At 38.1% G+C, this 18,555-nt stretch overlaps 1 protein-coding gene across 1 annotated transcript; it reads left to right on the plus strand.

Moving 5' to 3' along the window:
- Positions 1-17,936: 17,936 nt before the first annotated feature.
- On the plus strand, positions 17,937-18,334 carry LOC116136066 (15-cis-phytoene desaturase, chloroplastic/chromoplastic-like). The gene is made up of 2 exons (XM_031421782.1): positions 17,937-18,132; positions 18,222-18,334. The coding sequence occupies exons 1-2, from the start codon at positions 17,937-17,939 to the stop codon at positions 18,332-18,334; spliced, it is 309 nt and encodes a 102-aa protein (XP_031277642.1).
- Positions 18,335-18,555: the final 221 nt, after the last annotated feature.

Below are 18,555 nucleotides of genomic sequence, written 5' to 3' on the forward strand. Positions count from 1 at the left end.
AATAAAATGGGCAATTTTACTAAACTTATCAACAACAACAAATATGCTATCCTTGCCACTTTGAGGCCTTGGTAATCCTAAAACAAAATCCATAGATATATCAATCCAAGGTTGATTAGGTACAGGTAAAGGGGTATACAAGCCATGCGGTCTAACTTTAGATTTTGCTTGCCTACATGTAATGCACTTATCACAAACAGATTACACATCATGCTTCATATGAGGCCAGTAAAAATGCTCCCGTAATATATCTTAAGTCTTTAGAACACCAAAGTGATCCATCAAACCTCCCCCATGACTTTCCCTAACAAGCAACTCACGAATAGAACAAATGGGCACACATAATTTATCTTTCTTGAATAGAAATCCTTCATGCCTATAAAAATCACCAAACGCACACTGATCACATGCATTCCATACTTGGCTGAAATCAGAATCATTTGCATACAAATCCTTAAGCAATTCAAAACCAAGTAATTTAGTTTGTAATGAAGTAAGTAATAAGTACCTCCTAGACAATGCATCAGCCACAGCGTTTTCCTTCCCATGCTTGTATTTTATTACATAAGGAAACGTTTCTATGAACTCCAACCACTTATCATGTCTTTTATTAAGCTTACCTTGGGTCTTCAAGAACTTCAAGCTCTCATGATCGGAATGAATGATGAATTCCCTCAGCCACAAGTAATGTTGCCATGTTTGAAGAGTTCTCACTAACGCATAAAGCTCCTTGTCGTAAGTAGGATAATTCAACGCTGCCCCACTTAGCTTTTCACTAAAATAAGCAATTGGTTTGGAATCCTGCATCAGAACAACTCCTACTCCAATCCCAGATGCATCACATTCTATCTCAAAAGCTTTATCAAAGTTAGGCAAACACAACAAAGGTGCATTAGTTAACTTATCTTTCAAAGTTTTGAAAGCCCGGTCATGCATATCATCCCACTTCAAAACAACATTCTTTTTAACAAGTTCATTCAAAGATGCAGTAATAGAACTTAAATCTTTAACAAACCTTCGATAAAAACCTTCTAAACCATGGAAACTTCTCACCTCGTTCACATTCTTAGGTGTAGGCCAGTCCCTTATTGCTCTTACCATTTCTTCATCAACACTAATACCTTGCAAACTAACAACAAATCCAAGAAACACAACAAATTCCATGCAAAACGTGCACTTCCTAAGATTAGCGTAGAATTGGTGCTGTCTCAATACCTTAAACACAACATGCAAGTGTTTCACATGTTCATCCAAATTTTTGCTATAAACTAAAATATCATCAAAGAAAACTACCATAAATTTTCCCATGAAAGCACGCAAGACATGGTTCATTAACCTCATGAATGTACTAGGTGCATTAGTTAAACCGAAAGGCATTACTAACCACTCATACAATCCATATTTAGTTTTAAATGCAGTTTTCCATTCATCTATTCTTTCATGCGAATCTGATAATAGCCATTCTTTAACTCAATTTTAGAAAACAATTGAGAGCCATGCGATTCATTAAGCATATCATCTAATCTTGGGATAGGATGTCTATACTTCACTGTTATCTTGTTAATAGCCCGGCAATCCACACACATGCACCATGTTCCATCTTTCATTAGGACTACGAGGACGGGAACCAAACATGGAATGAGACTCTCCCTTACAAAACCCTTTTGCAACAGTTCATCCACTTGCCTTTGTATCTCCTTTGTTTCCTCATGATTAGCTCTATAAGCAAGTCGATTTGGTATGGCGGAACGAGGTATGAAGTCTATTTGATGCTCAATTCCTCTTAAAGGAGGTAATCCATGGGGAATCTCCTCAGGAAATAAGTCCTCAAATTCCTACAATAAAGACACGACAACACTAAGCAAATATGAGTTAAGGTCGTTAGTAGAAAGATAAACATCCCTATACATAAGTACAAGTACTTCTTGCCTCGCCATCATTACATTCTTAACCTCACGTTTTTCAACAAGTACACTCATTCTTTTATGTTTCTCTCATTCTTGCTCACTTTTCTTTTATGAACTGTTTTGAAGACTGGGTAGTGAGCATATGGAAGAGAATTCAAAATTTAGGGTTTATAATTTGGGTTTAGGGATTGATATAATTTGGGAGAGAACTCAAAATTTATGGTTTGAAATTTGGGATTAGGGTAGGCAAAATTTCGTTTTCTAAAATGGGATTTTACATTTGATTTTTTTAATTTTTATTTTGGATTTATCTGATGTGCTAAGTAACTGACGTGGCAAATGAGTGGCATCGCCACGTCAGATGCCACATCATGTTGTAAACTGGTTAGTAAAAACCAGTAGTATACATAGCATTATTGGAAACATAAAGGCTCGAAAGCATTTTTAGGAAGAGGCAAATGTAGAAGAATCAAAATCCAGGAGAAAGAAGCTGATAAAGAGCTGATAAGGAATATTGGTTTAAGGGAAGATATCGGGTATCGACAAGACTGCTAGGTAGTAACATGCTGAGTAGTTTGGTTTAAGGGAAGATACGAAGTATAAAGGCTAAAAAGCATTTTTGATATATTTGGGGTTGTCTTTGTAAAGAATAGAACTATTAGTAACATTGGGGTTGTGTTTGTAAATAGCAAAACTTGTGCCAAATGCGATGCGTTTTACTGTAAACAAGATTGTGAATATTGACCGCGTGTTGTAACGAATTCATTGATGAGAAACCCATTTTTCTTTTGCAACTGAAATTCTCTCGATGTTTCTCTGTTTTTCCCCACTTCTTTTGTTTGATTTTCCCCAAATCCTTCATTTAGAAAGTGGTAAGAAGCAATTCAAGGCACTGGTGTTGACACAGAACTAGTTTTCAGTGCTGCTAAGGTTTGCCTTTATCTTTCTTAACTGCATTTTTATTTTCTGTGCTTCTTTTGGGTTAGTGCTCTAGTGTACAAATGCGTTGATCTCCTTGGATATGGGCTCATTGGTTGCTGGTGCCAAGTTTCGTGGAGATTTTGAGGAAAGGTTGAAAGCTGTGTTGAAGGAGGTTACTTCTTCAAATGGGCAGATTATCTTATTCAATAATGAGATCCATACAGTTGTTGGTGCAGGTTTGTACCCTCTTTCTGTTTCCTTTGATTTCATTATTTTTCTTTAATATGTTTGGTGTCTGATGACTTCCTCCTATCTATGCATGTTTAGCTGTGCAGGCATGATCTCATGATTATGTTAATAAAGTTAGCAATTGGCAGACTTGGTATATGTGCTAAATGATATTCTTGATGATAAATTGTTTTTTTTAACTTGATTTGCTTTCATATGATTTTGTGTATTTTTATCTTTGTAAATAACAATAGTAGCATACAACTTCATTTGCTTATTGAAAATGATGGATTATGAACTGGTCTGCTGTCACATATTTTATGAAGTATTTATTAAAACAGAGGCTGATAAGCAGACGTATCTGGAATGTGGCTTGGTAAGAGCTACAGTTCCAAGTTTAAGATAGATTATTTATGATACTAAGTACATTAGATGAATATACGAAACGCGACGTTATTGACAATGAAACCGGCAATGCTCAGGGTCACGTAAACGACAACGCATTAAAACAGCAGGCTAGTTTACTTTTTCATTTTTTTTGATTGAAATTTCCTATTTTAATGAATGGATGAATGATTTAGAAAGCGGTAAGAAGCAATTCAGGGCACTGGTGTTCATACAGAACCAGCTCTCAGTGCTGCCAAGGTTTGCCTTTATCTTAACTGCATTTTTATTTTCTTAGCTTCTTTTGGGTTAATGCTCCAGTGTACAAATGCTAGGTTGCTTCTGGAATTTATTAAATTGAGTATTATGTGTTAAAACTGGGACTTATTTCCATAATTCAACTTTACTCTGTGAGCCTATGTATCAAATGGAAACTTCTTGGTTATTTGGGGAAATTTGTTCTGGGTTTTGGATCGATGGATTTTTCAAATGTAATTATCAATGGGTTCAATGCCAGCAGGTCTATTTGATTTAAATTTTATTCTATTGGAATTAACTAATGTGCATTTTGACATATTGGAAAAATACAGAAGCTGCCAATTTTGTTGCTTCTGGGCCTTTGAAATGAAAACAAAATTCATGGAAGAGAAGATAATTAGATATTCATGGATTTATACTATATTAGTTGTTTTTGTTTTATGAGGATCTGAACGATTTTGCTTGAGACCACTGACATAACGATGTTCAAGTAATGTGATTAGAGAAGATGGATGTGATTGACTTGGAAGATGAGACAATAGACGCTGAGATACTCAATTCTATGGCAGTGATAGATGAACACTTCAAGACTGCTCTTGGAACAAGCAACCCATCGGCTCTACGAGAAACTGAGTATTATCAAGATATTTCTACTTTGACCTTCTTTACTGTTACGATTTTTTTTTTCAATGGTTGAGTATCTGATCAATAATTTTTTGATAAAGGTGCTAGAAGTGTCCAATGTCAATTGGGAGGATATTGGAGGACTTAAGAACGTTAAGAGGGAACTCCAAGAGGTAAATGCAATTGCTTCATGGGTTACATATTTGCCATGCTTTCATTCATTTCTGTACAGTCAAAATTTTGATGTATTCATATTTTGGTATAATGAAGACATGGTTCATTAACCTCATGAATGTACTAGGTGCATTAGTTAAACCGAAAGGCATTACTAACCACTCATACAATCCATATTTAGTTTTAAATGCAGTTTTCCATTCATCTATTCTTTCATGCGAATCTGATAATAGCCATTCTTTAACTCAATTTTAGAAAACAATTGAGAGCCATGCGATTCATTAAGCATATCATCTAATCTTGGGATAGGATGTCTATACTTCACTGTTATCTTGTTAATAGCCCGGCAATCCACACACATGCACCATGTTCCATCTTTCATTAGGACTACGAGGACGGGAACCAAACATGGAATGAGACTCTCCCTTACAAAACCCTTTTGCAACAGTTCATCCACTTGCCTTTGTATCTCCTTTGTTTCCTCATGATTAGCTCTATAAGCAAGTCGATTTGGTATGGCGGAACGAGGTATGAAGTCTATTTGATGCTCAATTCCTCTTAAAGGAGGTAATCCATGGGGAATCTCCTCAGGAAATAAGTCCTCAAATTCCTACAATAAAGACACGACAACACTAAGCAAATATGAGTTAAGGTCGTTAGTAGAAAGATAAACATCCCTATACATAAGTACAAGTACTTCTTGCCTCGCCATCATTACATTCTTAACCTCACGTTTTTCAACAAGTACACTCATTCTTTTATGTTTCTCTCATTCTTGCTCACTTTTCTTTTATGAACTGTTTTGAAGACTGGGTAGTGAGCATATGGAAGAGAATTCAAAATTTAGGGTTTATAATTTGGGTTTAGGGATTGATATAATTTGGGAGAGAACTCAAAATTTATGGTTTGAAATTTGGGATTAGGGTAGGCAAAATTTCGTTTTCTAAAATGGGATTTTACATTTGATTTTTTTAATTTTTATTTTGGATTTATCTGATGTGCTAAGTAACTGACGTGGCAAATGAGTGGCATCGCCACGTCAGATGCCACATCATGTTGTAAACTGGTTAGTAAAAACCAGTAGTATACATAGCATTATTGGAAACATAAAGGCTCGAAAGCATTTTTAGGAAGAGGCAAATGTAGAAGAATCAAAATCCAGGAGAAAGAAGCTGATAAAGAGCTGATAAGGAATATTGGTTTAAGGGAAGATATCGGGTATCGACAAGACTGCTAGGTAGTAACATGCTGAGTAGTTTGGTTTAAGGGAAGATACGAANCCCTTATTACCTCTAAGTTAACCTTTGGGGATTGCCAACCCCTCCTGGATAAAATCTTGGCTCGGGTTACCACTTGGAGAAGTAGGTTTTTATCCTATGCGGGGAGGATTATTTTGATTAAGTCGATTCTTTGGAGTATCCAGATTTATTGGTCGTCTCTCTTTATTCTTCCTTCCGAAATTCAGGAGGAAATTGATGCTAGGTTGAGAGCTTTTCTTTGGTCCGGAGTTGATATGAATAGACACGAAGCAAGAATAGCTTGGGAGGAGGTATGTGTACCCAAAAATGAGGGCGGGTTGGGGTTTATGAAACGTAAGGAATGGAACCTCGCCGCTTCTTTAAGACATATTTGGAACCTGCAAAATCATAGAAACCATACTTTGTGGGTCTCTTGGGTCCGAATTCATCTTTTGAGGAACAGAAGCATTTGGGACATAAGCATTCCCCAAAATTGTACATGGTCATGGAGACATATCCTAAAAAATAGGGAAATGGCTAGAAAGAATATCAAATGTCGCATTGGCAATGGTAAAACCACCTCTCTTTGGTTTGATAACTGGCACCCGAACGGCCCCCTTGTTTCCGTCTACGGATGCAGGTATTGCTAAGGATGCTAAGGTGAGTTCTGTGATTGATGGATGCATTTGGAAGTGGCCAAGTGCCAATTCTTGGGCTGTTATTAATATGAGGACTTCTGTGAATTTCACACCTTCCAATGTTGACGACAAGATTTGTTGGATACCCTCACCTTCGGGGGATTTCTCTACCAAATCGGCTTGGGAGGCTATTAGAGGAACAAGAGCAAAAGTTGAGTGGTGTGACTTGGTTTGGTTCTCAAAGGCTATCCCAAGATACTCTATGATCTTATGGATGGCTATTAAGGAGAGATTACCTACAAAGGGAAGGTTGATGAGGTATGGGGCTATTACTAACGCTCATTGTTGCCTTTGTAATCATCTATGGAATCTCTTGACCACTTATTTTTTGCATGCCCTTTTTCTAAGTCTATTTGGAGTAAGATCCTTACCTTTCCATATCTTTGCCAAATGGGGGATGTAATCATGCCAGGGTCTAACCACATATTTGTAAAATTCACTATATGTGTGTCGCAAAAGTTCTTGTAAAAGGCTTTCGTAGCATTTTCATGTTCTTGAACGTGACACAACTTAATTTCACAAAGCAAACTATGTCCTACACTAAATAGGAGAGCAGGCAAGTGTCATCGCAAAAGGCTTTCTAGCATTTTGATGCAGGTAAAACGTGCCTTACACTCAAAAGGAAATGTGAATCTCTTTTGTGACTGTGAAGTTCACTATATATATGCCACTAAATTTATGGTAAAAGGCTTTCTTAGCATTTTCGAGTTGCATATTGTGATGCCACTCTCTTTTATGCAAGTAAACTGTGTGCTGCACTCAAAAGGAAAGCACAAGTGTCATCGTACTTGCAAAACTCACTATATATATGTCGCAAAACTTTCGGTAAAAGGCTTGTGTAGCATTTTTGAGTTGCCCATTGTGATGCCACTCAATTTTATGCAAGTAAACAGTGTGTTTTACTCAATACGAAAACACAAACCTGTATTTGCGAAATTTTTTTTTTTTTTTGATAAGTTCTTTTTAAAATGAAGTATTTGCGAAATTCACTATATGTATGTCACAAAAGATCTCGTAAAAGGCTTTTGTAGCATTTTCAGATTTCCAGTTGCGGCACAACTCGAGTTTATCCAAGTAAGCCGTGTCCTTCGCTCTATACGAAAGTGCAAGCATCATTGTATATGTAAAATTCATTATATATATGTATCATAAAACTTCCCCCGAAAGGATTTCACAGGGTTTTTGAGTTGCCAATTTTGACAGCACATGATTTTATGCAGGTTAACTGTGCCCTCCGCCCAACACAAAGTAAAAATAGTGTCATAATTGCGAAATTCATGATATATATGTCCCAAGTAACCTTGTCTTTCATTCTGTACGAAGGTGTTAATCTCATTCTATTTGCCAAATTCACTACAGATATGCCGTAAAGTTATGCTAAAAGGCTTCCTTAGCTCGTCCGAGTTTCTGATTGTGATGCCCCAGCATTTTACGCAAGCAAACCATGTGTTTCTCTTTTTTCTTTTATCAGGTAAGTAGTAAATCATGTCCTTTGCTAAATACGAAAGTGCATGGGTCATCGCATTTGTCATAAAACTTCCCACAAAAGGATTTGAAGTGTTTTCGAGTTGCCAATTTTGACACCACGTGATTTTATGCAAGTAAACCATGCCCTCCACCCAATATGAAAGTAGAAATACCGTCGTAATTGCAAAATTCACAAAATTTGTATGTCATAAATGTTCTCGTAAAAGGCTATCGTAGTGTCTTCGTTTACGAATGTGACACAACTCAATTTTACGAAAGCAAACCGTGTCCTACACTAGTGCCTTGTCTTTGTGTCACTAACCGGCCCTACCTTGTTAATGTCCTTGCTTATAGAATTCTTCTTGATAATGCTTATGCATATGGGTTTTGTGCTCTGATACTTTTGAACCTAACCCAGGGCATGCCCTATGGTGGGTGGGATTCATTGTATTCTTTAATCTCTGCTTGGTTCCATTCCTTTGGCAAGCAGAATGGGAAAAAGAGAAGATTAGGGGTAGACTTAGATAGTATCATTCCTTTGCTCCTAACCCAGGGCTTGTCTTTAGGTAGGTTGGCCGACTTTCAGGCCCTTTGTACGTTCTTTCCCCTTTCTATAAAAGCTGACTTATCCAAAAAAAAACAGAAAAATAAATGAGAAAGAACAAGCAAGTGTCCTCGCAAAAGGCTTTTGTATCGTTTTTGTGCTGCTGATTGTGACGCAACTCGATTTTATGCAAGTAAAACGTATCTTACAGTCAAAAGGAAAGTGCAAATCTCATTTGTAAAAGGCTTTCGTACCATTTACAAGTGGCAGACTGTGATGCCACTTACTTTATGCAAGCAAACCATGTGTTTCAGTCAATAAGAAAGTGCAACCGGCATTTCACTCGCGAAATTCACGATATATTTGTTGCAAACGCTCTCGTAAAATGCTTTCTTATCATTTTCGTGCTTTCAAATGCAACTCAATTTGAAACAAGTAAACTATGTCCTTCACTGAATACGAAAGTGTAAATACATATATGTTGCAAAAGATTCAGTAAAAGGCTTTCGTTGCATATCGAGTTGCCGATTTTGATACCACTCAATTTTACTCAAGTAAACCATGTGTTTCACGCTATATGAAAGTGCAAACATCTTCATATTTGCGAAATTCACTATATGTATGTCACAAAGTTCTCGTAAAAAAAGGCTTTCGTGGCGTTTTCAAATTATCGGTAGTAGCGCAACACAAGTTTATACAAGTGAACGGTGCCTACGAAAACGCAAGCGTCATTGATTTGTTTGTGAGTATTTTGAGTGAGTTGAGAGGACTTTCAACCACCAATCTTCAATTCGGCAGTACCTTCCCCTTTGAATTGGATAAAACATCCTTATTCAATACACAAGATTAAAAGAGATAAACAAATGCCTAATAACCAAGGCCTAAAGGAAAAATCCACCAGCCATGGATTCCCCCACCAACCTAAGGCAAAGAATGGATAAAGGATACCAAATACAGAAGACTTGCCAGGACCTCTGTACATTCTTTACCCTTTCCATAAAAGATTACTTATCCAAAAAAAAAAAAAAGAAACAAAAAAAGAAGACTTGCCAGGAAATGGGTCTCCCCATGCCTATTTTTAAAACATCGCATGGGAGCTAATTATATGGTTTATTGTTATGTGATGGGTTTTTTTGTATCATTCTTCTGCTCCTAACCCAGGGCTTGTCCTGAGGTAGGTTGACCAACTTTTAGGCCTTTTGTACATTATTTTCCCATTCTATAAAAACTTACTTAACAAAAAAAAAAAAAAAAAAAAAAAAAAAAAAAAAAGAGAAAAAAACAACTCTCTCAAGAGCTTATAATTTCATCCATCGTGTCTGCCACTTCAAGTGAAGTGGCCGGCCATATATAAGGGTCATACAAAAGATTACAAAAGTTGCCCCAATAAAGTTCAATCTTTGGGTGTACAGGTGGCATGCACTAACTCCCAGTGAGATCTAAGCCACACAAAAGAAATATTAACCAAGATTGAAAAGGTCATAAATGGTTTCCATTGTAGGAGAAAACAAAATTTGAAAAGATCACGCATAGAACAAATAAAACACAAGATACTAAGACTTTCCATAAGGGGTAAGGAACATAGAGCCGCCAATCCCTTACATCCTTGTTTTTGCCATTTCGGGTAATGCTTGTCGCTGCAACTTTGTCACCTTGTCTCTTTCAATTAATGATCCCACATGCTATCCTTGATTCTCCTATGTTTGAATAGTTGGCTTACTTTTGGTGGGAAAATTCCCAAGTAATCAAGTTACATCCAATTAAAGGACCTGAACCCAAATAATAGCGAAATTCCATTTTGGGCCATTTGGGCTCATCATGAACCAATTTGCCTCCTTCGGCGACTCTTTGCTTGTGTCTTGCATGAATAATTCCCCCTGGGCCGAATCCTTGCTTGTGCCTTGCATGAGGAATTTCTCTTGGGCTGAATTGTTCCCACTCCTTTGAATAACTTCTTCAGTGGTCTTCACTTGGTTCTCATTTTTTTGTCTTTGAAGGTGAATTTTTATCAGTCATCCTATATGTGAAATTCATTACATATATGTGTCGTAAAACTTACCGCGAAAGGATTTTCACGGGGTTTTCCCAAAAAAAGATTTCACAGTGTTTTCGAGTTGCTGATTTTGACACCACATGATTTTATGTAAGTAAACTGTGCACTCCACCCAACACAAAGTAGAAATCTCATCGTAATTACGATATTCACAATATATATGGCGCAAAGGCTCTCGTAAATGGCTTTCGTAGAAGCTTCGTGTTGCCGAACCTGACACAACTCAATTTTACGAAAGCAGGCCGAGGCCTACACTAATATGAAAGAGCAAGCAAGTGCTATTGTAAAAGGCTTTTGTAGTGTTTTATTTTTTTTTTATTTTTTTTTTTTTTGGATAAGTAAGCTTTTATAGAAAGGGGAAAGAATGTACAAAGGGCCTAAAAGATGGCCAACCTACCTCAGACAAGCCCTGGGTTAGGAGCAAAGGAATGATACTATCAAAGTCTACCCCTAATCTTCTCTTTTTCCCATTCCTATTGTCAAAAGAATGGAACCAAGCAGAGATTAATGAATACAATGAATCCCACCTGCCACAGGACATGCCCTGGGTTAGGATCAAACGTATCAGAGCGCAAAACCCATATGCATAAGCATTATCAAGAAGAATTCCATAAACAAGGACATTAACAAGATAGGGCCCGTTAATGACACAAAGATAAAGCACTAGATCAACACCCCAAGACTTCCAATTGTCAAAGTAGCGTCTTCTAGCACAATCACCCCCCGCGATGCCATATAACCCAATCCCCTTACACGACAAAAAACCCATCCCATAAAAACAAGGCATAAAACTACCTCACATGGGATGTTTTAAATATAGACATGGGGAGAGCCTATTTCTCAGCAAGTCTTCTATTGTAGGTATTCTTTACGATTTTGCTAAGCTCCATAGCCCTCTCCCTCACCACATTCTTGATGGAGTTGTAGAGCGTATGTGCATCCTTGCATTCCCCTTCCCCCCCCCCCCCCCCCCCCCCCCCCCCCCAAAAAAAAAAAAATCCGGCTATTCCTCTCTCTCCAAATAGAGTAAACGGTGGCTCCCAAACTTACCTTCCCTATACAGTACTTTAGCTTTTTCTTCCTCCACCTACTAGCTATGTGCTCAACATAATCATTCCAAGGCCGAGTGACATAACCAAGAGAAGAGAGCTTAAGGATTTGGTCTCAAATCCTTTGGGCGAAAGGACAAGCAAAAAAGAGATGATCGATCGTTTCTTGCCCACGGTTACAAAAACAACACGCATTGCTAGAAGCTATTCCATACCTCATCAGTTTGTCCCTGGTCTGAAGCCGATCCTTACATGCCATCCACGTGATCATGGAGTGTCGTGGAATAGCTTTTGGGAACCATACAAGGTGATGCCACTCCACTTGGCGTTGGTGCACACGAGTAACCTCCTAAGCCAATTTTATAGAGAACTTACTGGATGCATTAGGCTTCCAAACAACCATGTCCTCGCCCTCCTTTGGATCAAAGTCGATAGAATCCTTCATGTCATCAAAGCCCAAGAATTAGCTGTTGGCCATCTCCACCTTGTCCCATCCCAAATCTCACACACCTTAGCAAGATGATGTAGCCCCGAATCATACATAATGCGGCTGCCATATCTATCCTTTAGAGGGCCTCTTGGGTGCCAATTATCATGCCAAACATAAGTTGCTTCACCATTCCCGATGATGACCTTGATGTGCTCTCTAGCTTCCATTCTAAGCTTCAAAATGCTCCTCTAAGCCCAAGAAGCATCCGAAGGGACAGGAATCTCCCAAAAGCTCTTCCTTGCCAAGTAGGTTGCTTTGATCCACTCGGCCCATCCGAAGCCACTACGTACTTGATTAAGATTCCAAACATATCTCATCATGGCTGCCTTATTCCAATCCTTAGCCCTCACAATCCCCAACCCACCTTCTTCAACAGGGACACAAACCTCTTCCCATGCAACTTTGGCCTTTGAGGTTTTCATGTCACTCCCAGACCATAGGAAAGCCTTTAACTTAGCATCAATTTCATTGAGGATCTTTGAAGAGAGCACAAAAATAGATGACCAATAAACTTGAATGCTAAAAAGAATGGCCTTAATGAGAATTACCCGACCAGCATAGGAGAGGAATTTGCTCCGCCAAGATTGAATGAGAGCCAAGATTTTGTCCACCAATGCTTTTTCCTCAAGAATAAGGTTCTCTTCAAGCGGATTAGAAGCAAGAGCATGCTGGATCCTTAGAGGGTTTTCTCTAGCTTCAGTAACTCTTGCCGAGATATTCCCAAACTCCCTCTTGTTAAACACTTTTAATGCTTCTTTGACTCTCTTCAGTTTAGTATCCAATTGATACATAGGGGTACCTCTAACTTCTTTTTCCCAAGCCTTACTAACAATGCTAATGAAACTTTCATGGTGAGCCCAAAAGTTGAAGAACCGAAATGGGATTTTCCTAATAGAATACATAACCCCATATTCAACAATACAAGGAGAATGATCCGAGATGCTTGGGGGAAGGAAATTGGCTATGGAATTACTGAACACACTGCCCCACTTTTCATTCACAAGAGCTCGATCAATCTTAGTGATAATGCTATGTTCCCCTTCTCTCATATTACTCCAAGTGAAAAATTTACCCATAAACCGAAGGACCTCAAGCCTAGTCTCATTACACATATTATTCAAGTCTGAAACGTAATTTCTCCACCTATAAGAACCCCCCATTTTCTTATGCCCAAATCTCATCGCATTAAAATCACCCATAAATGGCAATCACCCATGGTATTCCTCAAAATCTTGAGCTTTACCCATTAAGTCCCTCCATATTCTTTCCTTTCTACGGACCATTAGAGCCATAGACAATATCAAACAAAGGAGTAATTAGACTCCAAAATAACAACCTTACCATGGATGGCTTGATTCGTAGATTGTATGATTTCAAACCTCCCAAACTAGGATTCCAAGCAGCCCAAATTCTACCATTAGGGCAGCACACATAGTTATGGATTACATCCCATCCCCCAAAAGTCAAGGACTTAGTAACCTCAAATTTGGTTCATGAACTCTAGTTTCCAACATACCACAAATTGCAATTTTATTGAAGGATTAGATGTCTAACCTCTTTTTGTTTCAAAGGGAATTAAGACCCCTTACTTCCACGAAGCAAGCTTAATCATGGGACGGCCGGGCGTTAGGAACTTCTCTCGCCTTTCTGGCTAATCTCCTCCTTTGGCTTTTAGAAAGACCTCTGTCCCCCTCCGTAAGACCTTCCTTTTCATCTACTCATCAAATTTCTGAACCTCACATAGCTGTGAAGTAGACCCCATTTCACATCCCTCATGGTTTTCCACCAAGGGACCCCTAGGTGGGGTTACTTTTTTTTTTTTTTTGATAAGTAAGTAATCCCATTAAAGAAAACAGAACAATGTACAAAGGCCTAATAAAAGGCGACCAGCCTATTTTGGGACATGCCCCGAAAATAGGAAACAAAAGAAACAAGCCTACAAACAGCCATCCGCTCTAGGGGTTTATCAAAAACCACAAAGGGAGATAAACACCAAGAAGAAAGAAAAGAGAACACCAAAAATCCCACCTACCATAGGACACCTCCCTAGGTTAGGATCATTAAAAGAAAAACACAAAATCAAACTCTTTACCAATGAGACAAAACAACCAAGCAAAAACCCTTCTGCGTAACCCTCTGTAATCCAATCTTCAAACGGTGTTGAGAACTTGAGGAACGTCTTTGAAAATAGATCTAGGGAGGCCCCAATCATTCGCCAACTTCCTATTGCTATAGGATGCTGTGACATTCCTAAGGTCCAAAGCTTTATCTCTCACAACACTTTTGATAGCATCAATTATGGTGAAAGAATCCTTATGGTCACCCCTAAAACAAAAGCATTCAACCTTTTGCTTACTTCCAATCTCCTCTCTTCTATGTTAGGAACACTCACCCCATATTCATTCCCCTTAACACACTTATCCCTATCATCACATGCACCTCGATTATAAACCCTGTTAAGATCAGCCCCGCTAGGGACATTTACCCCACTCATTGCATCCTTATCTTTCCGAAACCTATCTTCAACATTTTCACTACCCTCTTCGCCATCAAGTTCCCCATTATCCAGCCTATTTCCTGAACTAAGAACCACAAATGGATTAGTGGAGGGTTTTGTTTTACTAACCGTGTCTCTCGACTCATTAATGGGCTGCTCTTTTTTGCGGCTAGAGCTCTCGCCCACATTCTCCGCTTGCACAACCATGTCCTTTGACACATTCTCCTTCCTCTTGGTCACCATTCGCCATTCTTGAGTAAGATTCAAGTTCTTACTAGCCTTGGAACGATTATGTTGAGCATATAGCTAGTTGGTGGAGAAAGAATAAGCTAAAGTACTCTACAGGAAAGCTAAGTTTGGGAGCCACTGTTTACTCTATTTGGAGAGAGAGGAATAGCAGGATTTTTGGTGGGGAATGCAAGGATGCACATACCATCTACAACTCCATCAAGAATGTGGTTAGGGAGAGAGCTATGGACCTTAGCAAGACCATAAAGAATACCTACAATAAAAGACTTGCCGAGAAATGGGGTCTCCCTATGTCCATTTTTAAAACATCCCATGGAAGCTAATTATATGGTCAGTTGTTATGTGATGAGTTTTCTGTTGTGTAAGGGGATTTGGTTATATGACATTCCGGTGGGTGATTGTGCTAGAAGAGGCTACTTTGGCAATTGGAAGACCTGGGGTGTTGATCTAGCGCTTTATCTTCTTGTTAATGCTTATGCATATGGGTTTTGTATTATGATACTTTTGAACCTAACCCTGGGCATGTCCTATGATAGGTGGGATTTATTCTATTCCTTAATCTCCGCTTGGTTCCATTCCTTTGACAAGAGGAATAGGAAAAAGAGAAGCTTAGGGGTAGACTTATATAGTATCATTCCTTTGGTCCTAACCCAGGGCTTGTCCTGAGGTAGGTTGGCCAACTTTTAGGCCTTTTGTACATTCTTTCCCCTTTCTATAAAAGCTTACTTGCCCAAAAAAAAAAAAAAAAAAAAAAAAAATCAAATCCAATTTTAATTTCAGAATTCAAAAACCCTAAAATCCCAAATTTGCTTACTCTCTCCCGACCGCAACCACCAATCTCAGATTCACCCGTGACCACATCGAATCAGCCGACTGAGGGACTCCATCAACTCTGACTTAGGTACTCCCCCAACAATTCAAGAGATTCTTAGCTCGTTTCGTCTATTCTCCTCTCGTCTGAATCGATGCGAACAACCTCTCTATCTCATTCCTTTCTTCTCACTGGTACCATCTCTGTCTTCCTCTTTTGCGCTCTTTGATGCCAAGCTAAGCATGCTAAAGAACTGGGATCATTCATTAACTTTGTAAAGTTTAGTCTTTTGTGTCTTTGTGTCTTTTAGGTATCCAGTTGTTGTCATAATTTTTAACTTTGTAAGATAAGCTCAAGCTTGAGCTCGACTCGGGCTCACCTTTTCTCTATCGAGCTTGAGCTTGAGCTCAATATTTGAAGCTCGATCGAGCATGAGCTCGACATTGTAGCATCCAAGCCGAGCTCGAGCCACCCAATCTTGGTTTGGCTCGACTCAATTACACCCCTGTCAATTATGGACATCAAATGAGAAGAAATGTCTTGGTCAAAATTTTGGCAGCGATGAGTGCGAATCTAAGGGGCTCCATTTATTTATGAATGCTATTGACCCTTCCATTTTCACTTATTCGCAAACGCAAAAAATCACGTTGGTTTATGAATTTTGGTTTTTAAATTGTAAAAATGAACAAAAGAGGACAAAACCAATATGGTATGGAGATTTGTTTCAGGTGCGCAAGAGCTTTCTTTAAAATAAGAGTAAGGGCACGCTAAGACATTCCTTTTCTTGCTTTCAATAGAACCCTGAAAGGAAGGAAGAGAGGTTGTTTTTTTCTTTTTCTTTTCCAAAGAGGGGGGCTAGGAATAGAGAAGTTCATCATTCAGATAGATACGAGATCATATTATGAAATATTGTCAATGCCGAGCATCCAATGTCTTTCGCTTACAGTCCAGCGGAGAAGGCATATGGCGTGACACACAATGGATCAGTAGTTAGACTATGAACATTTTCAACTTAATCACGGATAAGGGAAAGCGTCGATATGCAAGAGTTGAACTCATTGAGTGCCCTTACTTGAAGAAAGATGCGAATCCCCCCCTTTACGACCCTTTAGCACAGCCTCCGCTCTATCCCAAAAAGATAGAAGTCTCCGATAAACAGTCCTTACGCCGACATTAGCAGTAGCGCTAGTAAGGCCGACAAATACAAAGAGTGAAGGTGCGACAGCGCTTTTTTAAAAAGGCTAGTTCAGTCACTTCCGGATGAATAAGAGTTCTCTTTCTCTTTCTCGATCGAAAGAACCTTAATCGAATGGCCAAGCTAAGAAGAATCGAATCATCGCCCGAAAGAAAGGGCCTTAATTAAGGCTTTCTTTCCTAGATGGAGAGAATCCGCAAGTAGGAATAAGAGCATTGGGGAGGGGCTGCAGTTGTCGACTCTGAACGAATGGTTTTATGTGAAGAAGAGGTCTTTNTTTTTTCCATAATTTTTTTTAATCTCTTGATTGTCCTCTAGAAACTTTATATTGACATCAATATCAAAATAATTTAAATGATCTTTGGTGAAGTCTGGCTGGCGATCTAATGTTGGATTAGTGTATAGATGTAAAACTGAACATATCAAGTAACATATCACTTCTATTTTGTTTACCATGACCAAATTTACTCTCAAACATTTTTTGCTGCTCTCTTTGTGTTTGAAAGGTTTTGGGGTATTTGGCGGAAATGATTTCTCATTTTCAAAGTATAGAACATGGAGACAATGTGTTCACTAAGAAATTTTAGAAAAATGTTTCATAAAATGCAAATCATTTTCTAACTTTTGTAAAGGAAATGACAAATCTTTCATAAACACATGCACAACAATGTACCTCATTTGCTACCTTCAACTTCTTTGAAGATCTATCTACATAATAATTACTTTCCATTTTACAAGACGGATATCAATTAGAATATAAATCAATATTTCCTTTTTTATTTAAAGAATGCTTTCATTCTCCTTTTGATTCTATTTTAGATTGACATAGGGTGAATGATCTATGGGTCTTTTATCAAATTAAGTGAATTACTTTTTTTTACTTTTTTTAACTACCTGATCAAGTCAAATCGGGACCTAGTTTAGTTTTCTCATGATAACAACTAACATATTGTTGTGAATATTATGTGTGTTTTGGTCATATTTGTGTATATGAAAATAGGTATAATCTGAATAAGCATTGTTGTTGATATACTATTGGATATACGTTTTCAATTATTTATACTTAATATACATAAACGAACTTCTGTAGAGAATGGCTGATTCAGAATATACTTTTATTATGTTTAACAGGAGCAGCATGGTTCCAAGATGGCATTCTTAGATTGTAGTCCCCCAGAGAGACTTTGCGTGCCAATTGTTAATCACATTCAGTCACTAGGTGGTGAAGTCCGACTAAGTTCTCAGATACAAAAAATTGAGCTTGATAGTAATGGAACTGTGAAGAGTTTCTTACTAACTAACGGGAAAGTTATTGAGGGAGATGTTTATGTATTTGCCACTCCAAGTTTACTATATATTTTCTATTAACTATAGTTTTACTTATATATAAAATTTAGTTTCACTAATTTGGATTATAGATCTTGTTTTATTCAGTTGACATCATAAAGCTTCTTTTGCCTGAAAATTGGAAAGAGATGCTATACTTCAAAAGATTGGAGAAATTGGTTGGAGTTCCAGTTATCAATGTTCACATATGGTTAGTGTGATGAACTCTTTGTTTTGTTTGAAAATATTATGAGTAGCCCTCGTTCATGGCATGATTTGAATTAGAAAGTCTATTGAAACTGACTTCTTTGTTTAAATGGTTTGGCTGGGAACTCCGATAATTGGAAAAGAATAAGTTGATAAGATGTGAGTTTTTCTTGTAATCCTTAAAATGGTCTCCCAATCCAAAGTACTGGTGTAACATAGGGAAAGTTGCATTTTT

Source organism: Pistacia vera, unplaced genomic scaffold (assembly GCF_008641045.1).
Source record: "Pistacia vera cultivar Batoury unplaced genomic scaffold, PisVer_v2 Contig309, whole genome shotgun sequence".
NCBI lineage: Eukaryota > Viridiplantae > Streptophyta > Magnoliopsida > Sapindales > Anacardiaceae > Pistacia > Pistacia vera.